Source organism: Notamacropus eugenii, chromosome 1, assembly GCF_028372415.1.
Source record: "Notamacropus eugenii isolate mMacEug1 chromosome 1, mMacEug1.pri_v2, whole genome shotgun sequence".
Taxonomy (NCBI): domain Eukaryota; kingdom Metazoa; phylum Chordata; class Mammalia; order Diprotodontia; family Macropodidae; genus Notamacropus; species Notamacropus eugenii.
In genome coordinates this window covers 583,981,845-584,006,632 of record NC_092872.1, presented here as the reverse complement: position 1 = coordinate 584,006,632, position 24,788 = coordinate 583,981,845, and the positions used below count along the sequence as shown (strand labels likewise).

General features: G+C 39.2%; 1 protein-coding gene across 2 annotated transcripts in view; it reads left to right on the top strand.

Annotated features, from left to right (window-relative positions):
• The window catches only part of JAG1 (jagged canonical Notch ligand 1), a 40,250-nt gene extending 15,807 nt beyond the window's left edge, over positions 1–24,443 (top strand). For both annotated transcript variants that reach the window (XM_072634454.1, XM_072634455.1), the window contains 23 exons: positions 2,104–2,358; positions 4,808–4,868; positions 8,849–8,979; positions 9,253–9,372; positions 10,037–10,150; positions 11,283–11,396; positions 12,094–12,207; positions 12,625–12,671; positions 13,052–13,225; positions 13,695–13,845; positions 15,531–15,695; positions 16,318–16,431; positions 16,980–17,093; positions 17,210–17,323; positions 17,428–17,544; positions 18,057–18,084; positions 18,244–18,329; positions 19,014–19,127; positions 19,741–19,850; positions 19,938–20,174; positions 20,640–20,771; positions 20,965–21,115; positions 22,412–24,443. In XM_072634454.1, coding sequence (XP_072490555.1) covers positions 2,104–2,358; positions 4,808–4,868; positions 8,849–8,979; positions 9,253–9,372; positions 10,037–10,150; positions 11,283–11,396; positions 12,094–12,207; positions 12,625–12,671; positions 13,052–13,225; positions 13,695–13,845; positions 15,531–15,695; positions 16,318–16,431; positions 16,980–17,093; positions 17,210–17,323; positions 17,428–17,544; positions 18,057–18,084; positions 18,244–18,329; positions 19,014–19,127; positions 19,741–19,850; positions 19,938–20,174; positions 20,640–20,771; positions 20,965–21,115; positions 22,412–22,869 — 3,221 coding nt within the window. In that variant the 3' untranslated portion in view covers positions 22,870–24,443. The remainder of the gene's footprint in view (positions 1–2,103; positions 2,359–4,807; positions 4,869–8,848; positions 8,980–9,252; positions 9,373–10,036; positions 10,151–11,282; positions 11,397–12,093; positions 12,208–12,624; positions 12,672–13,051; positions 13,226–13,694; positions 13,846–15,530; positions 15,696–16,317; positions 16,432–16,979; positions 17,094–17,209; positions 17,324–17,427; positions 17,545–18,056; positions 18,085–18,243; positions 18,330–19,013; positions 19,128–19,740; positions 19,851–19,937; positions 20,175–20,639; positions 20,772–20,964; positions 21,116–22,411) is intronic.
• Positions 24,444–24,788: the final 345 nt, after the last annotated feature.

Below are 24,788 nucleotides of genomic sequence, written 5' to 3'. Positions count from 1 at the left end.
ATCATTGTTCTGGAGCATCGGCATTCCCCCAGCCCCTGGTTCTGGAATGAACATGTCACTATAAGAGCCTGGTCCAAGGGAAATAAAGTGTTTACATGAACTCTTTTTAGAGGGAAGGTTCTGAGGCTAGTTTCTTGTCATCAGTCCCATTACAGTGTTTTTATTAGATTACAACACTGCTTTGTTTAAGGTTCCACGTTTTTATTTCAGGGAGAGTATATGGTTTCAATTCCATTGTAATTCTTAATAAATATGTAAATGTAGGACCCAGGACAGTTTTTTCTTTAAAGTTTACCCTTTTTGGCAAAGATTCTTATCATGTGCCAATACTCCTTTCCACCGGCCCACTCTACCCCCCTTTCCATTGGTCCCAGGGTTGTGCTTAGTAAAAAACTGAACGGATTTTTACTTCACTAACTATTCCCTCCCTCTTGGTCTGCAAGGATATATTTTGGATGTTTTATGATAAATCTTCCCTTTGCAGTCAAGGACTCCCAGCAAGTCATAGACAACAGTATCAGATCCTTTTCAGTCACAAGGCTTGGACTGCAAAGTGAAATACCCCAGATATATACAATGTTCTGAACTGACACAAAATATTATTTCAGGCCATCACTTAGAAATGTTTAGGTAAGTTTCAAGCCTGCAGACAGTTTCTGCACCTAATAGCTCAGCTACTAGAGGGCATGTCCTTTGCAGTGAAAGCTTCTTGCATGTTCTATATCACAAAGAAAACATTAATCATGCAGGTATAAAGTTATTTTTATAGACCTTCTCGCTTACTAAAGATCCATTAAGGATTCTAAAGTGATACCTCGCACAATATGTCCTGGCCAGAATGGAGTATTGTCAATTGAAAACTACATGTCACTAAATTCACTCTCTCAGACTGTTACGCAGTTCCTGATAGGCAGGTATAAACAAAACACTGTGAGACTTTTTTGGCCATGTCTCCGGAGATTATATGTGTTCCCTTATTAGGATATTGAAGGGCCTGAGGCCCACTGCACTCACTAATTGAACCTGCAGAGGAAAAACAGCTTAATAAACCAACATTTTTGCCATTCTTTCAGCTGTGTTTATTTGTAAAATTTGAGTTAAGCTAGTAAAAATTTATCTGCAAGCTGTTCTGTTTATGGGCACTTTAATGAGGGTGTGAGTCTATCCATAAGCCTCATTGGAGAGCAGTATCCTGTGTATGTGCTTCAGCTAATGAAAACCCAGAGGGCAAGGTAGGGCCTGGTGGGGTAGTAGATAGAATCTAGCTAGAGGTGGGGAGCCTCTGATGCTCTAAGGTGCTGTATAATCATGGTCACCTGGCCCACTGCCTACCCAGGTGTGCAAATGAGCACAACCCCTGGGCCTGAAAATAGCAGTCGTGTAGGTGGGTAAGACTCATATTAAGGAAATAGAAAGTAGACTTCAAAGGGCTGTGTTTGAAGTGTGATGACTTAGAAACTGACAAGCCTGTGAAAAGCTGTAGGTTAAAAAAAAAAACAAAAAACAGCCTTCTTCTAGGAAAATGACCTAGTACGTTGTCAGTTTTGACATGTCCCTCCTCTGACCTATTATAGCTCTGTTTGCTTTGTCCTTATACCATTTAGCAACTTACTGCCTCATATCCTAGATCTGTTTGTGACTTCCTCCCTTAATTGATTGTAAGCCCTCTGAGGGTAGGGAACTTGTGTATCTCCGTATGTTGGAAGGAACTTAGCACAGTGCTAGGCTTTGTAGCAAATATTCAGTATATATTTGAATGAATGTAGAGAGGCCTTGATTCATCTGAACTTCTATTTGCTTATCTCTAAATTGAGGTAAATAATTTTGTTTAAAATCTATTTAGATTTTAAACTGATTTAAAATTTTACTTATTCAAATATTTTTACTGGATAGGGACTGAAAAGGGAAATATGTTAACGATGAGGATTCTGCAAACGCTACTTCTCTTTTTCATTTAACAGTTACTTTATAGAAAGCCACTAGGGATGCAGTAACTCCCCTCATCTACTTCCTTGCAGTTATTTCTTGGCTTTAAAAAAGAAGGCTCTATTTGCTAGTGACTAGCATTCACATATTCTAATGCTGCTGTAATTTCTCTCCTAGATCCTGACAGCATTATTGAGAAAGCCTCCCATTCGGGTATGATTAATCCTAGCCGACAGTGGCAGACACTTAAGCAGAACACTGGCATTGCCCATTTTGAGTATCAGATTCGAGTCACTTGTGATGAACATTACTATGGCTTTGGCTGCAACAAATTTTGTCGTCCTCGGGATGACTTCTTTGGACACTATGCTTGTGACCAGAATGGCAACAAAACCTGCATGGAAGGCTGGATGGGACCTGAATGTAATAAAGGTATGTAGTTTTGGTGTGCTGTCCAATTTAGGATTATCTTGCCTTCCTTCCCCACAGAGTCCTTCAGCCCTTAATTCACTAGTATGAAGACTTGCACATGGTATGACTTTGGGGCTCTCTTTCCGGGCCTTTTTATGTCACTGTCCATTTGGCATCTTTGTGGCCAAGTTAGTCACATGTCACATCCTTGAACGGATCAAGCAGTCCATCCAGGAATTATCCTCCCTTGGTTTTGAGGTGAACTTTAAGGCAGTCAGAGATAATTATTGAATAGTTTTAGGCTGAGTCCTAGAAGTCACCTTAGCAGTAATGTTCACCTTGTAATTTCACAGATGAGAACACTGAGGCCCAGAAGTTTAAATGACTTGACACAAGTAGTATGTATCAAAAGTTAGGTTTTGAATCCAAGCCTCTGGTCTTAGAATCAGCCTGGTTTTCTGCATCCCAGAATACTATAAAGGGACCTAAAAGATGATCTAGTCCTCTTCCCTTATGTTATATAGATGAGGAAAATTGAGACTTGGAGAAATAAAATCACTTGGGTAGAATCACACAGCTAGTTACTTTCATCAGAACTAGGATTAGAACACAGATTTTATGACTCTGCTCAGTGGTTTGTTTTTCCCCCCATACCATAATTTCAAGTTAGGTAGGATTTTTTCAATTAAAAATTACTTTTTTTTTTCCATTCACTGACTACAGTTGACACAAAAGATGTCACTCTCTTTGTTGCTTTCAATTTGGTATGATTTTTTTTTTTTTTGAGAATGCTAAGTTTGTGAAGGTGAGTGCATGGCATGTTAGCTTTCACATCAATATTTGCTTAATCCTGAAATCATTAACAGTATTGCAACTTTATGGATATGTTCACTAATTCATAGCAGGTTTGAGTGGGTAACTGATTTACTCATCCATATACATGCTCCCACATAAACCTTAATAGAGTCTGGCTCTTAAAACATAAAACTCCCATACATGGGGGATTTGGATCACTCCTTTCACTGAAACAAATGGGGCTTTAGTAGATAATTTTAGGACTTGGTTTTTATCTAGCCTTCTGATGTTGAGCTGAGTCTTAGAAGATGGATGTGGTCCTCCATTGGACCTGTGCTTGCTAGCATTTTGCAAAGTACTTTAGACATGTTATGCCACTTCATAGTCAGCACCATGAAGAAGCATTGGGTCAGCTTTAGTGAAAATCTAAACACTAATTAGGTCAAATTGTATTTGAAGGAGAATTGATATGTTTCAAGAGGGTGCTTAAGGAAAAAATAGTCCATTCTTTGATCCAGCCACAGTAAAAAGAGCTAGGCTTTTTGAATAATTGTGGAACTGGTCCTTTTCAAAGACTCTGGGTAGAAGACAGCTGCTTTGTGTGGCTGGGTGGTTTGATAGGAGCAGGTCAGGAGAGAGAAGAAATTTAGTACCTCTGGTTAGAATGAAAAGATCACTAAACTGGAAAATGGTAAACCTGGTGTCTAGACTCTGTTTCTACCTAATTGACTTTGTTGCTTTATTTTGTCTCACTTGTAAATAAAGGAATAGGACTAGATCTCTTAAAAAAAAAAATCTCATCTGACCCCAAACACTGTAAAATACAAGTTTTCTGGCTGAACTAAAGATACTAATGTGTTAAGGGATGATGCTACATTACATGTAGAAGAAACATTGGAGAAGATGACCCACTCAAGTAAACTTGTAATATAAGTAAAAAGAAGGGTCTGATACATGAATTGTTACTGAGATCTGGCTCTTACTGGCTAATAAGAAATTTAAGGGCCCATTTGTGTACCTCTTTCAGAAAGTAGGATGTAATATTGTTACATTGTAACATTGCAAACTTTGAAGCTTGGCTTTATTTGGACCAATGATCTTTGCTGCAGTATGGGAACTCAGTGGGCTCCATTCTTGAAACTAAGCATTCCTTGGTGATTTTTTTTAAGGGGTAATAGAAGAAAAGAGGAAGATTTGGAGCCAGGCATGGGCTGTAGTTGCTATTCTGTAGTGCTTAGGGCTTTATTTTAGGGAAGGAAGGGGGTGAGTGTGAAAAGGGATGGTCTGACCCCTGCCCTTTTTGCCTTCCCATACCACATATTGCTTATATTAGAAAATATGTAAAAGCCCCATCACACTCCTGTCTTCTTTGCCTACAGATTATCAAAAAGCATGCTTATATGTTTGGGGATAGACGGTAACATGTGTTTGCAGTTTTAAAGCTAAAGATATTAGCTGAATTACTGGATTTGCTGATGTGAGGCACCTCCTACCTTATTCTCTTTCCAGTAGACTTGATATTAGAGACCTTTTAAATCGTGGATTTTGTAGGATTACAGTGCTAGTCAGAGATTTAAAAACATTCCCACGATTGTGTGGATGCTGGAACTGGCAGTGTGCTGACATGTATGAGTGTATACTTTAAAAAAAACAATTCTTAACTCTGTTTCCGCAGCTATTTGTCGTCAGGGTTGTAGCCCTAAACATGGTTCCTGCAAGATCCCTGGAGAGTGCAGGTAATATTTATATCTATATCTATAACTATGTACCGAGCAATTTTGTTTTAAACTTCATTTAGCATGGTATCTCTTCCTATTGTTCTGTGGAAGACTGGGAAAACTTATTCAAAAATGGGTATCTTAAGTGCTTATTATATCATACCAGCTGTGTGATGAAACACAAACACTCCTTCGCTTTCTTGCAAAACTGGAAAAACTGTATGAGAGGGCAAATTCAGTCACTTCATGCGTTGATTGTTGACCAATTCCACCTCTAAATTGGGAGCAGATTTTTGTAATCTTTTAAGACTGCACTGCCATTCTGCCTCTTTCTTTAGCTTGTCTTCCACCGGAGCGTTTATTTTCTTCCTCACCCTCCTTAGTCTCTTCTCCTTTTTCTCCTGGATTGCCCTTCCCTTCCCCCACTTTTCCCATCAATAGGCAAAAGTCAAGCATTCTTTAGAATGGGATTAGTAAAATCTCTTGGTTCCTTTGCAGTGGAGAGCCAGGCTCCAAGTGCTGAGAGGTTAATAACAGGGATGGAATCTTGTCAGGAGAGACTGATGAATGCAGAATTTTGTTTCTCTGCTTTGAAGTCTGCTCCATTCTGGCTAAGTAACAATACCAACCCAAAAGCTGGGACATACCCAAACAATTTTAACAATTAAATTTTGGAGCTCTTTGAATTATGCTCTATATTGTTACTTGACATTTCAGAAGGCACTTAAAAAAACCTTTCTTACTGGTGTTCTTTGCAAAAAATTAGACAAAAATAAAAATCCATAATAACTGAGAATTTTATATCATTAGTGTTTTGGGATTGTTTTTTGTTTTTTATTTTATTTGTTTATTTTATTATTTTTTTTTGAGGGTAGCCAGTCAATAGAGGGCTGTTGATAACTAACTAAAGTGTATCTGACCAAACAAAGAAAGTTTTGCAGAGCTGGTTTATTTGAGTGCTAGGCTTTATTGTCCAATAATCTGATAGGCTGGCAGGTCTAGTGAACCTCTTCCCCATGGAAGCTACTCTAGTTTTAATCAAGGGAGATTTGTAACCCTCCTCCAAAAGGACCCTGAGGAAACCAGACTGACCCAAGAATTCTTTTCTATTTTAGAACAGGTGTAGAAATCTGGCCTGTTGTAGGGAGTAGTGATGACTCAGGACCAGGCTGGAAGCATCCAGTTTCCAGAGCTGTGGTACATCACTCCCTTAATTTCATTCATTCTATCCTTTGTAGTCCCACATTTGTATTTTACAAGGCTTCTGTTTACAAGAGGAAAATTGGAAAGTGACAGTGTCATGTCAATATTATGGCATTTAAAGCCAATAGAGTGTAATATTTTGCCCCTCTCCCCTTTTTTTTAATTAGAGAAATTTCCATCTTATAGCAGCCCCTCATCCTATACTTGAGTAAGATTTTGTTTTTCTGGAAGACTAAAGGAGTTATTCTAATATTTAACTGTACTGGTGTTGGATGATTCTAATGTTTAATCTCATTGCTGTCAACTGTTTAGCTGCAATACACCTACATAAACTTTTTCTAATTAATGGCCTTCCAGAGTAAATCAGACTTGAAGTATCATTAGTGCATCTGAACTGGGCCAGATGCTTAGATGTCTATCAGCTGAGTCTAACAAAGATTTGTGCTACTGTCATCAGAATAAACATGCCTTATAGGGGGTGCTGTCTCCCAGCCAGAACAACAGGCTTTGTTTCCAGGTTTTAGGCCTTTCTCTTTCTAAGGCTCACCTCCCACTCACTGCCCAGACATGCACTGGTGCCCTTATTTACTTAAGGTGCAACTTTCCCACACTTCATTTGCATAGTTAAAAAAAAAAAAAGTCTTCCTGACTTTAAGAGAAAGAAGGAAAATTTCTTAAAAAATCTTCTGTGTCTGCAGAAGAAATATTTTTTGTCTACCTTCCTTAAGTTTCATTTGGGTTATTTATACTGAACTTCTCTTTCACATGTGAGGATTTATTGGTTATGTGTTTACAGTTCCCAAATAGAACTTAAAATAACTTCTTTTCCTTGGTGCAAGTGATTACTTTCTTTATTGCGAGTCTGCCAATAATATCAAACTTAATTATGAATCATCATCATAAGCAAAGGAACTTCATTTTCTCATGAGAAACTTAATCATATGTATCATTACACTGGCATAACTTTGTAGATTCCTGTTTTAGGTTCAGTATTTTTATTTGTTTTCTTTTGAAGTCATCCATGACCTCTCCTAGCCACCTTTGTTGTACTCAAGGGTAGAGCCCTCATTAATTAGAAAATGAAGTCAGGTCCTCAGCTGCCCTTTTCATTGTATTTATTAGTCAAAGTGAGGATGTATAGGGATTTTAGTTCTTTAATTTATAAGAAAGTGAGGACTACAAAATGCTGATGTTTCACAATCAGCTTGCTGCTCTGATTGGTAATTGAGAGATTCATTATCTTTCTCTTTTCCAGTTTTAGTCCCTAAAACTTTGGTCCCCAAGTTGGTCTTTGACAATTTTTATTTTCCTGACTTTTTAACTTTGTATTTTCATTTCCATTAATTTTGAATTACTGATGCTCATGTGATTTTTTGGGGGGAAGGGGAGGGGAGAGCATTGTGTGTGGGTTGGGTTTTTGTTTTAGATTTAATCAGTAGGAAGTGGTTAGTCAATCAAGATTCTCAGAGGGTTAAATTTATCACTAGCTGTGGGTGATTAGCTATTAGCTAGATCCCTATAGTTTTCCCATGACAAGGATTTACTGGTCCGAGCACAGCTTTCTGAAAACTGAAAGCCTAAATGACTTCTATACAAGGGTTTATTTTCATAACTTAGTGACAGCTTAAAGGGTAATTGCTGCTGATCACTTTTTTCCCATGTCTCATGAACAAAATATTTTAGTGGAGCTTGTTTCTTCTTTGACATGGGGTCTTGCTTTCCCATCTTACTGTTATAACATTTTTCTTCTTTTTTTTCCTCTCAAAAAATCCTGAGTTTCCTTGATTTTTGAGAAGACTGGTTAAGGTTTCAAATGCACTGAAACTTGAGGGGGAGAAGAGTTTAAGACCCCTGCCCTATCCTAAGTGTGGGTTTGTGTTTTGTGTTTTTGTTTGGGGATCAAAGAAACCATTTGGCCTAGACAGATTCAAATTAACAATGCACTTACAGGAAACTGAACTCCATTCCTCAACATTAGATAAACCCAGCTGACCTCTTTTGGCAAAGGGAGAAGTAAGTATTCCTAGGTACCAGCAATTAACATATACCTTAACTGTCATGGGTCAGACACTATCCTTTGAATTGATTCTACTAAGAACTGGTGCTTGATAATTTTTTTCCTCCTTCCTTGCTTCTCCCACCCTTCCCCAAAAGGCACTACCACATTCTTTACAAAAGGAGAAGTGGGAGTGAGGGGGATAGGAGAGACATAGACAGAATTAGGATAACCAAGTAGAGTGATTAAGGTTTCCCTTACTTGTTACAATCCCTCTGTCCTTTCTTGTATTTGTGTGTATCGGGTCATGACTTACTGTTGACACACAAAGCATGGAGACAAAATGCTGCAAATCTTGCATTCATGAAAATTTTTCACATGACCATTGTTTTCAGCAACTGCTGCCTCCCCCCCCCCTTTATAGTCCATTCTGACACAGTTCAGAGATTGATTTATCCTGCACACCCACCCTCTCTGTCTCGTTTGTGTGTGCCTGAGAATAGAGTTGTATTGTGTTCCATGGCACCACACTGGGCTCTCCCAGAACAGTTATCCTTTTGTATGTAGTCTGGCTTTAGGAGACTTTAGCCAGAGTGTTAAAAGTGTTTGTTTATAAGGAACTACCAATCAAACCTTGAATATTACCCTTCCCTACTCCTCTTATGTCCCTTTTCCTCTTGGTTTTGTTTGATAGTTAAAGCCTTGGGCCTTCTTCCATCATCTTCACTTTAATTCTAGGACTTAAAAAAATATATATATATATACACACACACACATACACACTTTGTTTTGTCTTAAGGTGTCAGTATGGATGGCAAGGCCAGTACTGTGATAAGTGCATTCCGCACCCAGGATGTGTCCACGGCACTTGCATTGAACCGTGGCAATGCCTCTGTGAAACCAACTGGGGTGGTCAGCTCTGTGACAAAGGTATGCTAATCATCTAGATAGTCAAGTGTAAATTTTGAATTTTAATGCCTGGTATGTGTGTGGGGAGTCCCAGGTATTGTGGCAGGAGGCATTTATTGGAGGTAGTTAGGCATGGGTTATAAATACATTGAATTTGTGTTAATTTGTGTTTTAACTAAGCCATGCCTTGAGGGACTTTTTTTTTTCTTCAGAGGTAAGTGAAGGTAGAAACAAAGATGATAAGCTGCATAAAGTTCCCTAAAGCTTTCTTTTTTCCTGGTACTTTTTTTGTAGATCTTAATTATTGTGGGACTCATCAGCCTTGTCTAAATGGTGGTACTTGTAGTAATACAGGTCCTGACAAATATCAGTGTTCTTGCCCAGAGGGGTATTCTGGAGCAAACTGTGAAATTGGTAAGTGTTCTGAACATCCTTTTTTTTTTTTTTTTAAATCGTCATTGACTGTTTTGCTGTTAATGAAAAGGGTTTTTTTTTGTAATATATTTTTTCTTAATGTAAAAATTTACACCTAAGCACCAAAAGGCATCTCCCAAAAATCTAAACTCTCTAAGAAATCTAAAAACTAGAACAATTGAAACCCTTCTAGACTCTGCAAAGTTATTTCCTTGTTGCTGATAAGTGTGAGTGATTGTATAGGTTTTATGCGATCCTAACTCAGAGATGTCTTGGAATGTTGATTGTGTCAGCTTAGTGTGAAAGATGACTTCCTGTTCCCTTGATATATAATATAAATGTATCATAAGCCGCTAAAAGAAAGAAGACAAGTATTTAGGCAAGTAGCCGATGGATGGATGATGATGATGATGATGATGGTGATGGTGGTGGTGGTGGTGATGGTGCTGCTGCTGCTGCTGCTGCTGCTGGTGGGGGTGGGGGTGTGTGGGTGTGTATTTTGGATGGGAGGGGAGGAAGGGGAAGGCAGTTAAGTGCATTGGTAGTGGACTGGAAAGCAGAAAGGGTGTTTTCTGTTTTTTGTTCTATATTGGTTTTTTGAGGTATTTCTTGGGACCATTAGTAGGTACCGCCATACTGACCTATTCTCATTCATTCTGTTTAGCGGAACATGCTTGTCTTTCGGATCCCTGTCACAATGGAGGAAGCTGTCTGGAAACATCTATGGGATTTGAATGTAGGTGTCTTCCAGGCTGGACTGGGCCAACATGTACAACGAGTAAGTATATGTTTGGGTTCCCATCTATCTTTACAGAATGATTAGCATCCCTTGAAATAAGGGAGGACACGAGGCAGAACATTAGGGTTGGTTACTGCCATATTCACCAGGCTGCCTTTGACTCATGGCAATTGTTTCTGTTATCCTCATTTGGGTTTATGGTGGTGTTTGGCTAATAATTCCTGCTAATGTGTTTGGTAACTTCCTAGACTTTACCTGAAAGTGTTAACATTGATATTTACCTCATAATTATTTCTTGGTGAAACCTTTTACGTAAGGATACCGTATCTTACTGCTATCTTCTTGCTTTTCGTCTCAGCCATGTAAGGGAGGCCTGTTCAGACAGAATCCTGCTCATTTTTCATTCTAGCCTTGGAATGTTGCAGTGAGGTGACTGAAGTGGGAGTCAGTGCAGATTCATTTGTGGTGCTCCACTTAATTGGGGTGGGGACATTGGCAAACTGTTAACTCTGGCTTGTGCAGCTCATTCAGGTGACAAGAAGTAGGATTTAGGATTTGGGCTGATTACAGAATAACTGTAATTTTGGAAAAGCCATTCTTCTTCTCTGCCTTGGTTTTCTCATCTGTGAAATAGTAATAATTCTTTTCAGCCATCTCCCAGGGCCGGGATTTTTTTTAAGGGAATATAGAATGAATTTTTTAAAAGTAATTTTTATAAAAATTAACCTAAATTGGTACTATAATTGTGTTTCTGGGGTCCCCTGCTTTATTTGGGTTCCAGTGATTTGGAATGGTAGGCTACTTAGACCAAAATGAAAACTAAATGCAGAGTAGTCAATCCCTTTATACTTCTGACATTTATTTTTACCATATGACCCCTTAGTAGAATTTACCATAATTGACTGGGACCTTCGAGATCAGGTAGTGTGATCTTCTCATTTTATACCTGAGGAAACTGAGGCCGAGAAAAGTGAATTTATTTGCCCAAGGTCATGGAGTGTAGTAAGAGCAAAGCTGGGGTTTGAACCCAAGTCTGCTGACTTTGCCATTATTTCATGCTACGTGCTATGTGTATGAGCTATGGTTATGTATGTTGCCTCTTTTTAGCGATCGAAGGACACTAAGTTCCTTTGGTTTTGCTCTTTCCCATCCCTCACTTTCTGGGGGACAGATATTGATGACTGTTCTCCAAATCACTGTGGTCATGGGGGAACATGCCAGGATCTAGTGAACGGATTTAAGTGTATTTGTCCTCCGCAGTGGACTGGCAAAACCTGTCAAATAGGTAAGAAAACGGAAAGTTTGTAGTTTTAATGCTTTGAAAATGCTTGTTTAGTGATACTAGGACTGTCAAGTATAAGAGAGTTTTAATAAAACGAGTAGAAAACAAATATCCAATTTGCAAAATAATATAATTTGTTATCAATACCATAGGACACCTTGTGTGGGTATGTAAATTGAAAATGGACCAGTTAGCTCTGTGGGAAAGTGATGAGAGCCTCTTGAAGCATGTTAGCTCCTCCAGACCAAGGAGTTTACAGCTGGACTCTAAAATGTGGATGATCTCATGAAGAATGAGCTTGTCTGCATTCTTCTTGCCTATTTAAATCCCAACAATTACACTATAGTGCTTTCCAAATGGCTGATGGCCTCTTTTACTATTTAGTTCCTTGGGGGAGTTATTAATTAGCGACTGGATGGTTATCAATTATTTTATCCAGCACCTTGTAATTAAAGAAGTGAGGGTGGTGATAGACTGTAAAGTGGAGGCACTTTGGAGACTTAAATTCAACATGGAATAAAGCAAAAGGTTTAATGATCCACTTGACCAGAATTTGGATATGTTAAAGGAATTATCATATTTTGAGTGAAACTAGAAAGCCTTTTTGTTTTTTGCACTTTGAGATTTTGTTTTATCTTAAAAGTGGGGAGGATGCAAGAAGATCCAATTTCTCATACTGACTGTTTCCATTCCCTTTTAGATGCGAATGAATGTGAGGCAAAACCTTGTGTAAACGCCAATTCTTGTAGGAACCTGATAGGGAGCTACTATTGCGATTGTCTTCCTGGTTGGACGGGTCAGAATTGTGATCTAAGTAAGAGACTTCCACTTTCTTGATCTTTTTTTATTTGGTTTTAAGGATGGGGTTGCTAAAAGGAACTGAACTATCAGTATGAGCCTGGATTGGTAATGGGAAAGCCCAAGCAAGCTGTTTTCAGAAAGGGAGTAGTCAGTCTGGAATGAAAATACACAGTTTTATCAAGCTCATTAGTTGGTAACAGGGTCATATTCTGATAAGATGGCTTAAAACAATGATGTGAAGTTTCATTAACTCTGCTGGAGGATTTGGTTAAGGGTTCCCACCCATTATAATAACCTTATCTAAAGGAAAGCATACTGGAAATATGACAACAACTTTATCTGGCCTTAGCTGTAGAAACCTTTTAAACTGCACCTCATTTAAATGTAAAATGCCCCTTAATGATCTGCTGATTTATTTTTTGTTTTTTAGATATTAACGACTGCCTTGGCCAATGTCAAAATGATGCTTCCTGTAGGGTATGTAAATTTCATCTCTTAAATCAAAACTCTGGTAATTAATAACTACCCCTACTCTGAATGTCAGTAGTTAAGCATTTGTTCTTAAACTGCAAAGACCAAAACCTGGGAATGTTTGGTGTGTACAAAATTCTAAAGTTCATAGGAAAGATTTACTTATCTTTATAAATGAACCAGGCTTGTGTTACCCTGGCTTATTGGCAGTCATTTTGAAAGAATGCAAATATAAACTCCTCCTTCTGCAAATGTTGATAAGCTTGGTATTTAATGAAAAATTTCAGGGACTTTGCTGAGTTAGAGCAAAAGTGAATCTATGCAATGATCTGGCATCATGAAAATGTGTTCGGTTTGATTCATTTTATTCTTTCTGTCTCTCCCAGGATCTGGTTAATGGTTATCGCTGTATCTGTCCACCTGGCTATGCAGGAGATCACTGTGAGAAAGACATCAACGAATGTGCAAGCAACCCTTGTTTGAATGGGGGTCACTGTCAGAATGAAATCAATAGATTCCAATGTCTGTGTCCCACTGGTTTCTCGGGAAACCTCTGTCAGGTGAGCATTGGTGAAATGCAAACCCAGATAACTTGGGTTTCTACCAGCAAAGGCTTTTCTTCCCTCTTTTCACTCTTGGGACTTTTTATACCAAATACCTCAGTCTCACTGAACCATATAAAGCCCTACTTCAGGCTGTCTGTCCCACAAGTGCCCATAGAAAAACTCAGTGGCTGATGGAAGAGTGTTTTAATTTAAAGACTGACAGTGTCTGTGTATCTAGGCAGTTGAATGTTCACTGTGGCCCTCTGGGGCCTTTTTCATATCCTTCCCTTGTCTACAAAAAACCCACAGCACATATAATTGGACATATTATGCACCATGTACCATTAATAGATAAAAAGGTCAGATTCCACCATGTCAGCTGCCCAGAGCAGAGCAAGGAGCAATAATGAAATCCTTTATTTTCCTCAAGCTTAAAAAAAAAAAATACCCTCCTTTTCTTCTCTTTTCTCCCTCCCCCACCCAGTTGGACATCGATTATTGTGAGCCCAACCCATGCCAGAATGGAGCCCAGTGCTATAATCGTGCCAGTGACTATTTTTGCAAGTGCCCAGAGGATTATGAGGGAAAGAACTGCTCACACCTGAAAGATCACTGTCGTACAACACCATGTGAAGGTACCCACCCTAAAGCTTGGCTCTTCCCTTCCCTTGGCTCTTTGTCCTCTGGAGTCCTTTACAGATACCAAGAGGTATAGTTTTTGTGTCTAGGTATCCCCTTTGGGGGGTACACTTTTCATTCTAAAATGGCTTGGGGGAAACCAATTTATAAGATAACAGGTTCTTGTTGCCTGATGTTTTCCTTTTTTTATTTTTTGGACCAGACTTGTGATTGCATTTGTAGAGAACACACTCCGACATAGGGAGCTGTAACTTCTAGCCTTAAAGTTGCATGGGGACCCTGAAAGGTCAGGTGACTTGCCCCCAAGCACACCCCTCCCCCCTCCACAGTGGGTCAGAGCCAGAACTTTGTGTCTATAAGGCTGGCCTCTTTATTCCTTACACTGTGCAAATAGTTACCCTTCCCAACAGAGAATGTGAAATGCATTGTGGTACCTGAACTGCTTGCATATCTAATTAATCTATAGTAGAAGCAATGTGTGCCATGTTGTAAAGAATGCTGGGAGGCAGGAGATCTGGATTTGAATTCTGTCTCTGGCGCTTGCTGTGTAACTGTGGGGATGTTGTTCAATGTCTCGAAGCCTGTTTCCTTACCTATAAAATGGTAATAATACTTGTAGAAACCACGCCAGATAATGTTGTGAAGATCAGATGAGATGTATTTATACATATACATATGTGTGCATATATATATATGTATGTATGTATGTCCACTCTTCCCCTAAATGGTTATCTACAAAGCATCATTTGTTCTTATAGATCCATAGGCATCTTCTAGTTCAACCTCCTCATTTAAAATAGCTTGCCCAAGACTACAGAAGGCAAGTCCTTAAACTAAGCCTTAAAAGCCAAAAGAAACCCTCATATTTTTGTCAGCTACAGATGTTTTCCCCTCCCCCGCCAAAAGTTAGTCTTAATGGATTCTTGAGAATTATATTAATTTAGAAGGGAAAAGGCAATAGAGAATCATTCTTTTTTTATTAGAGAGTAAAGCTTGTCTTTCTAGAGAGGGAAGCACACATAAGCATATTGGATGTTTTAATTAAGCTCTTTTAATACTTTTGAATGATAATTACAATAAGAGCTAGTGTTTATGTAGCACTTTCAGGTTTGTAAAGTGCTTTCTATGTGTTATCTTCTTTAATCCTTACAACAACTTCATTGAGTATTATCCTCATTTTACAGATAAAGAAACTGAGGCAGAGGGGAGTTGAGTGACTTGCTCAGGGCCACATCACTAGTAATATCTGAGACAGGATTTGTACTCAAGTCTTTCTGATTCCCAAGTCCAGCAGTCTCTCCGCTATAGCACCTACATGCCTCATCATACTTGGTGGTTAAGTTGCCAAGGAGTATATGATAAGTAACTTTGGATGTCTTTAGCTAATTTCACCTAAATCTGATAGGGTCACAAAAGAAGTGTTCAGTGAGGTCAAATCTCACAGACACAAGAGTTGTGATTAGGGTAGTACCTTGGATAGAGCATTTAGGCTTACAGTCAAGAAAACAAGAGTTCAGATCCTAATTCAGACACATAGTAGAGTCATAATATCTGGACATGTTAACATCATCATGCCATTAACTGAGAGGTACAAAATCAAGAAAGAACAGTTTTGTTTTGTGTGCTTAGTCACTCTATGTTTTGTTAGTGAAAATGCCCTGATCCTGTGTATCTCATTCAGTGATTGACAGCTGTACTGTCGCAATGGCTTCCAATGACACACCAGAAGGGGTACGATACATTTCTTCAAACGTTTGTGGGCCCCATGGAAAGTGCAGGAGCCAATCGGGAGGCAAATTCACCTGTGAATGCAACAAAGGCTTCACTGGGACATACTGCCATGAAAGTAAGACCCCCACAGGATTATGAGTTATGTATGTGGGCCTGTGTTCAGAACTGCTGGGTTTCCTCAGAAGTTTGGTTTTGAGTTTTCTTAGGGAGGTAAATCAGCTTTTTAACTCCAAGGAGGACAGTAAATAGTGGGTGCTCAGTCACTGAGATGTGGGCAGTCTGCTCTGGGATTTAATATGTTGGCTTCTCACTGTCCATAAATATATTTTAAAATGTTTTTGAATCCTACTTGTTTACTGGATGATCTGTTGCTTTGGGATGTGAAAACTTTGATTTTTACTTTCTATGTCACTTAACTTGTCTTTAAATTGATTTAATCCCACTAGAGCATTAAAAAAAAATTTACACTTTTTTTTTTCTTAAAAGGCAATATAGTGTAGCTATCTCATTCCTTTTTAAAAAGCCAGTTTCCTTTTCTTTCTGTAAAGAGTTGGTCTTGGTAGGCATTTTGTATTTTGAGCCATTTGGGTAAGAATCCCAAAGGTTGATGTGTTGGGATAATTTCTGAGGGAGGCTGCACCAGGCTTCTGCTATAAGAGGAGAGATGTACAGTGAACGTGACCCAGTGTACTCTTTCTTGCTTCTCTGAAGTCTTGCTTTCTTTCCCCCTTCTGCAGATATTAATGATTGTGAAAGCAACCCGTGTAAAAATGGTGGGACTTGTATTGACGGTGTCAACTCATACAAATGTATCTGTGGTGATGGCTGGGAGGGGACATACTGTGAAACCAGTAAGTCAGCTGTTCTCCTTGTGCTGCAGCTTTGGGGAGGGGATGTGAAAGAAGGGGTCCTTTTGGACTAAGATGTAGTCTCCACTGTGTTCATGGAGAACTCTAAAACTGTTAGAGTTGTTGTTTCTGTACTGAAACAGCATCTCTGGTCTGTTTACATTCATTTATGCTGACTACAGCAGAAGGGAGAGACTCAGCTGCATGTTGTGGGACTGCAGACCATGTAATTAGGATAATAAATAGCCCCACTTACTTCCAAAGAAGCAAGCATTTTTCCATCAGTTTTTTTTTTTTAATTTTATTTCCGTTGATACTACAGAGAAATGTTTATTGACTGAGTTGTTGAATTAGAGGTAAAGATGATAGGAGAATGTTGTACCAAGGAGTATATAGCCAGGGCTAGCTAGCATTCAAGTCTTGGGGAAGTTCATCCATTTTGAATCAATCTGTTGAGTTCTAATGTGCATATAGATAAGATCATATTGACCTTCAAATCTTACTACTGGGGACAAACATCATTCAGCTTGATTTCTCCCCTTTAATTATAGATATTAATGACTGCAGTAAAAATCCTTGCCACAATGGAGGTACATGCCGAGACTTGGTCAATGATTTTTACTGTGAATGCAAAAATGGGTGGAAAGGAAAGACCTGCCACTCCCGTAAGTTGAAACTTACCCCCAAACAAGTTGAACCTCCTGTAGTGAATTATTTGAGCTTGCTAAATCCTATGAAGAAGGCCATGGGGTAGGTCTCATTCTGAACTGCTTCTTTCTAGGTGACAGTCAGTGTGATGATGCAACCTGTAATAATGGCGGAACATGCTATGATGAAGTGGATACTTTCAAGTGCATGTGTCCTGCAGGCTGGGAAGGGACCACGTGTAATATAGGTAACTTTCTCCCAATGGGCAAGGAGGGGTGTCTGTGGGTGTCTCCTCCCCTCGTTTGGATCCACTTTAAAGCATAGTGGTATTCTTTTCTTTTTTCCTTACAGCTAGAAACAGTAGCTGTTTGCCTAACCCTTGTCACAACGGTGGTACCTGCGTGGTCAATGGTGACTCCTTTACTTGTGTTTGCAAAGAAGGTTGGGAAGGACCCATTTGTACTCAAAGTGAGTCTTTTCCCTTGAACTCTCCTAAGTGTTGCCTGATGAGAACATTGGTTCATCCTGTCGCCCCCTGAGAGTCTAAATTGAAACCAGAAGGGAGAGCTATTTGAAGTCTGCTTTAGTATCACCTGAATCTCTTTGTTTTAATGACTTTCTATGATATAGTCTTGACCTGGGCATGAGAAAGTTACAAATGAGATAAGTGGAGACAGATGTAGTCCTTATTTTCTGGCATTTTTTGTATGCCAGCAGCTGTCTGCTTCCATTCCCTTGTTCGTCCTTTCTTTACAAGATTCTCTTCCTGTGTCCAAGTGTCCCACGGTAAATTCAACAAAATGTTGGAGTGGAGACCTGGATTTAATTTAGTAAAAGACTGAAGCATATTTTGTTAATGTTAACTAAGTATAGTGTGTCACTTGGCGTAACAGAAATAAATCTCTGTTCTTTCCCAGTGATAGATGAGAGTGTGCTTATCATCGACTTCTGTATTAAAGAGTGACTTTTTTTTTTTCCAGATACTAATGACTGCAGTCCTCATCCTTGGTAAGCACGCAAAATGATATACTTTTATTTTCCCCCCAAACTGCTGTATGTGTCTGTTACATAGCATTGTATACCGTGTATGGGTAGATAATCCATGACTAGATACAGTTATTGGTTTGTGTGATTTGAAATTGAGAGGCATCTTTGCTTTCTTCTTAGTTACAATAGTGGAACTTGTGTGGATGGAGACAACTGGTACCGATGTGAATGTGCTCCAGGGTTTGCTGGACCAGACTGTAGAATAAGTAAGTAACAATTTCTGGTGACTTTGCTGAGACAAGAGTATTGAGGGGAAGGGGGGGAGAGAGAGAGAGGGAGAGAGTGTGTGTGTGTGTGTGTGTGTGTGTGTGTGTGTGTGTGTGTGTGTGTGTGTGTGTGTGTGTTTCTCCCTCCTTCGTTCTTTCTTCCCCTTTCCTCCCTCAGTGAGAATTTTCCTCCCCATACTTCAAGAAAACTCCAGGCCAAGGTTCTCTTCAAATGAACATTGACATATATAATCATGTATATAATGACCTCCTGCCTCCAGCTGGGATTAACATGCCCTTCAACCTGATCCCCTTCCCAGTTAGCATTAGTTTCATGTGCTGCTTGGTATTCAAGAGGAAAGAATGCCAGCTAAACTATTTTGGTCAATTAATCCACATTGAGATCCTGACGTGTAGTGTATATACTCCTCTCTAATTAATATTAACTTTTAGCTAAAAGGACACTAACTTAAATAATGACTATGAAGATGGAAGTTTGGCTCCTAGCATTAAGAACTTTGGAATGGCATTAAAGACACATTGTATTTGTTTTAACTCAGATATGATGTATTAGCTAGAGAGCATTAGCAATCTTTTTTTTTTTTTTTTTTGACATAAGCCAACATGGCGGTGTTGTAATATGTGAGACTAAATATATAACCCCCCTACCCCAAATTCTCTTAGATATCAATGAATGCCAGTCTTCGCCTTGTGCTTTTGGAGCTACATGTGTAGATGAAATCAATGGCTATCGGTGCATCTGCCCGCCTGGTCACAGTGGCCCCAAATGCCAAGAAGGTATGCTTATTCATCGTCTTCATTTACCTCTATGGAGACAGCATGCAATTTGCATGTAAAAAGGAGGGTACCAGCAATCAATAAGCATTTATTAAGCATCTGTTATGTGCTAAGCATTATAGATACCAAGGGCAAAAATAAAAATAGTACCTGCCCAGTAGGAACTCGAATCCTATAGGGAATGACATGTGCACATAGAAGTAAAGAGAAAATAAAGGAATGGTACTTCGGGGATGGGGCAAGCACAAGCAACAAAGGTGTTAGAATGAGAAGGGAGTGCCTTCTACTGTGCTGTGCAAAGTCACAGAAGTGGGAGAATGAATGTTGAATGTGAGGAATAGTTAAAAGATCGGTAGATCGGTATGGCTGGAAAGGTTGATTGGACTCATATTCTTTAAACACCAAATAGAGGAGATTTGTATTTGATCCTAGAATAATAGCCACTGGAATACTGTTGCAGCCACTTACCAATTAGTTTGCATTCAGCTGTGAGTGAGAGGGCTGTGTAGGGGGACTGAAGGAGGACAATTGGATCGCTAAAAATACACTGTGGCTCTGACTGCTCACAATTATGGAACTGTAATTTGCTCTAACACTTTTTCCACCTTTTTAGTTACAGGAAGACCTTGTATTACCACTGGGAGAGTGATGCCAGATGGTGCTAAATGGGATGATGATTGTAATGCCTGTCAATGTTTAAATGGAAAGGTTGCCTGCTCAAAGGTATGAGGAAGAATCATGATTTGAATTTTCTGTGTCATCAGTGGGGAGGATGTATTTTGTAAGCAATCTTTTGTTCTGTTTCTTTAGGTCTGGTGTGGCCCTCGACCTTGTCTAATGCATGGCAAAGGTCACAGTGAATGCCCTGCTGGGCAAAGCTGTGTCCCTATCCAGGATGACCAGTGCTTTGTACAACCCTGTACTGGGGTGGGTGAATGTCGGTCTTCAAATCCTCAGCCAGTGAAAACGAAATGTACTTCTGACTCCTATTACCAGGACAACTGTGCTAACATCACATTCACCTTTAACAAAGAGATGATGTCACCAGTAAGTACTTAGATATTTTTATTTTATTTTATTTTTTTTAGTCCGTGAAAATTGTTTGTTTTTCCAGACTGGGCTCCCTATCTTGCTCAGGGTGGAAGTGTAATGACCACTGCCAATTGGCCCAGAAACTTTGGCCTGCTCTGTTTCCATTCTCCTTTAGGCAGGCTGATGGTGTGTTCCCCTCACCCCCCCAGTTCTTAGGGACTCATCATCCTGGCATCAGACTTAGTGCTGATATCTGATCGGCTTAAGCCTTCTTGTAGTTCACAATCCCTGAGCTCATGGCAGAGATTACAGGCATGCAATAAACTCAGCTTATACAAATTTAAGTAGTGGTCTGACACGTAACTTCCATTCTTGTGGCAAAACAAGACTGGAGAATGCAAACTTGGTTTAAAGATAATTTAGCCATCTTTCTGGTCTATGAGTCATAAGATATTTCCTTTTTGTTTTGAATTATTTTAGGGTCTTACCACTGAACATATTTGCAGTGAACTGAGAAATCTGAATATTTTGAAAAATGTTTCAGCTGAATATTCTATCTATATAGCCTGTGAGCCATCACCATCTGCAAACAACGAAATCCACGTTGCCATTGTAAGTGATGGGTGGGATTCCTAAAATGTTTTATTTAATTATTTGGAACTCCATGATCTAATTTGAAAATTAATTTCAAATTACTATATAGGCCTCTGTGCTTGAATTTTTTTTTGAACACATGCATATGCTGGCTATGATGATTTAAATATTCCTATAACACCTGCATCTGATCTTATGTCTTTTTTTCCAGTCTGCCGAAGATACCCGGGAGGATGGGAACCCTATCAAAGAAATAACAGACAAAATCATAGATCTTGTTAGTAAGCGTGATGGAAACAGTACCCTGATTGCTGCAGTTGCAGAAGTCAGAGTCCAAAGACGGCCCATGAAAAGCAAAACAGGTGGGTGTGAGTAAAATGCTAAAATACTGGTTTTTGCCATAATGAGGATCCTAGAGTCACAGAGCAGTAGAATTGTAAGGGCCATTAGAAACCAGAAAGCCTGTATTGACTTTTCTGTTGTTGCGCATGAGGATGCAAGGGCTCAAGGATGTTAAATGTCTAATCCACAATCACTGTAGACCAAGCCCAGGTCTCTTGACTTCATTGTTTCTCCACCTTACCACAATGGGCTCGTTAATAAATAAACTTCCATTTTACTGTTACAAATCATCACTCTTCCTTAGTAGGCAAATAGGAGACTTGGAGGATTTTGAGAGAATTTTTATGTTAGAGATGGAAAGTGACAGTAAACATTTTTGCATAGTTGGTCCCCTAGTGCCTTTCATCAGAGTGGGGCGATTTTGCTGTTCTCTTAAGTTTGGTTTTTCTTTTGAATCTAATCAAACCAGAATGTATTAACTACTTGCCATGCATAAGAAATTATGGCTAAAGAGACAAAACAAAAACTTCTCTGACCTCCAGGAACTTGCTTGTCTTTGCTAGACAGGTGATGGGACATACTTTCCTGGAAAAGCTGCACTATATGTACTTAGCACTATAGCCTTGTATTGAATTTCTGTAGACCAGTGGTATCAAACTCAGATAGAAATGGGGGGGGGGGGGGCGTCACTAAGCCCCTCTATATGAGCATCCCTTTCAGGCTGCATCCATTGAGTTACAAAACTACCCATATGTCCGTTTCTTTCTTTCTTTCTTTTTTTTTTTTATTAATACCTCAACACAGAATCATATAGGAACTACATTTTAATCTGCACTCTGGAGTGTTGTGGGCCATGTATGTGACACCTGCTATAGACCACACACTTCTGCTAGAGGAGGGTCTTTTTGTTGGTGGTAGAAGGGATTCTTTTGTTCATTTGGTCTGGTTTTAGTATCCCCTCTGTGTCATACTGCTGAGTACCAAAAGGCTTGGGATTGGGGGATCCAAACTACGGTTTGTCTTTGCCAGACAGATTTTCAGACTCCTAATAGGACTTATTGAGAGTAGCTTGAGGAAGCCTGTATGGCTGCTGCCCATCTTGGCCCTCTCCTGGGAACAGAAACCCTACAGTCTCCAAGGCTCTCAATCGAGCACCTGTTTAACAAGCAGTGAATTGGCTTAATTTGCAATTGTGAAAAAGAAAGGAAGCAGTCCCTATGGCTTTCATTTAAGGTGCTGTGTGTATGGGAAAACTAACGAAGCACTTTTTAACTGTTATTATTTGGAGGCTAATTGGTTTTGTGCCTGTCTTGCAGATTTCCTGGTTCCATTACTGAGCTCTGTCTTAACTGTGGCTTGGATCTGTTGCCTGGTAACAACCTTTTACTGGTGCTTCCGGAAACGCCGAAAGCCAAGCAGCCACACACACACAGCCTCTGATGACAACACCACCAATAACGTGCGGGAGCAGCTGAACCAAATCAAAAACCCCATTGAGAAGCATGGAGCCAACACAGTCCCCATCAAAGATTATGAAAACAAGAACTCCAAAATTGCCAAAATAAGGACACACAACTCTGAAGTAGAAGAAGATGACATGGACAGACACCAGCAGAAGGCACGGTTTGCCAAGCAACCAGCTTACACACTAGTAGACAGAGATGAAAAGCCACCCAACAGCACACCAACAAAGCATCCAAACTGGACAAACAAACAAGACAACAGAGACTTAGAAAGTGCCCAGAGCCTAAATCGGATGGAATATATCGTATAGCAGACAGCCGGGCTGCCTTTAAGTATCATTAAGGGCACTTGAGTTTGTAGGTCTTTAAACTGTTATGTAATATTTGAGTCTAAGGCTGTTATTTACTTAGAATCCCTGTGTTAATTTAAGTTCTGACAAGCTGGCTTACACTGGCAATGATAGTTGCTGTGGTTGGCTGGAATACCAAATGTGGCTGCATTTCACATCTATGCAAAACTAGTCAGAAATGCCCGAATGTAGATTCCACTGCAGCTGACCCTCACCGGGAAGTGTCCTCAGATAGCGTAGCCTTGGTCGCTGTCCTTCAGCCTCCCTTTTTGCCGGGTGTCCCAACTTCATTGTGGTCTTAGACGGATACATTGTATTTATATTTATTGAGTCTTTTTGAGTTTTTTTGTATATTGGTTTTATGGTGACGTACAACTAGTTCTGTATTTGAAAGTGCCTTTGCAGCTCAGAACCACAGCAACTATCACAAATGTTTATTATTTATTTTTTTTTATTGTATTTGTGTTGGGGGAGGGGGGAAATGGATGTCAGCAGTTGCTGGTAAAATGAAGAATTTAAAGAGGAAAATGTGTCAAAAGTAGAAGTTTGTATAGTTATGTAAATAATTCTTTTTTTATTAATCACTGTGTATATTTGATTTATTAACTTAATAATCAAGAGCCTTAATATCATTCCTTTTTATTTATATGTATGTGTTTAGAGTTTGAAGGTTTTTGATAGCTTTGTAAGTATAATGGCTTTATTATTTTTTGAGCTTATTTACTTGTTACATGTTGCCTATAAGCCAAAATTAAGGTGTTCTAAAAATAGTTTATTTTAAACAATAGGATGGGCTCTCATGCCCTGATGCTGGGTTTGGTTTTTTGTTTTTTTTTTTTTTGTTTTGTTTTGTTTTGTTTTTGTACAATGTCAAAATGTTTGAAACACCTATAGTATCACTTTAAGACTCTTGTAAGTACTGACTGAGGCAGTTTAGAGAATTAGACTAGAACAGGTTTGTGTTTCATTGTGTTTTGTTTGCTGCTTTAGACTTGAAAAGAAATGAGGCAGATAATCTGCTCCAAAGCAGTTCAAGGGAACAAACTGAGAGCTATGATGTCCCATAGCTAAAATGTGAGTGGTTGCATATCACAAAAAAAAATCAAATTTAGCATGAAGTTGGAAGCACAGCAATCTTATTTTGTAAATTCTGATTTTTTTCACCATGCATATGTAATACTGAACCACTTGTAGATTTGATTTTTTTTTTTTTGTAATCTACTGCATTTAGGGAGTATTCGAATAAGCTAGTTGAATACTTGAACAGTAGAATGTCCAGTAAGATCACTGTTTAGATTTGCCATAGATTACACTGCCCGCCTTAACAAGTGAGGAGATCAAAGTGCTATTACAACATGTAAGATCGAAAAGGCTTATAAACAGAGTAATCTCATTGGTTAACCATTGAGATCATGAAGATACCTTGTATTGTGCTATGAGTGTTATATGAACATGAAAATGCATCTTTGATGTGTTGTTCCTGGCAATAAATTTTGAAAAAGTAATATTTATTAAATTTTTTGTATGAAAACATGGATTGGTGTGGAGTTTGAACTTCCTGCTGCTTAGTAGCCAATCTCCTGTGGGCCTTGGCCATCCCCTGTAGAATCTCTGCTGGTAACTTGCTTGAAGTAGCCTGGCACCTTTGGCAGAAAGGAAGTAAGTGCTCCATTGCAAGTAAATTATTTCTTTACCTGATATTTTGAAAAGACTACACACACATTTAAGCTTATTTATTTTGGAAGCATGGAGTTTGACAACATTTTAGGCTGGATTTGGAAGGGACTCATTTCTGATCCTCTCTCCCATCTTTCTTCTCAAAGCAGGTGGGACCATAGATTTAGAGTTGAGGAGGACCTTTGAGGTCACCAAGTTCAGCC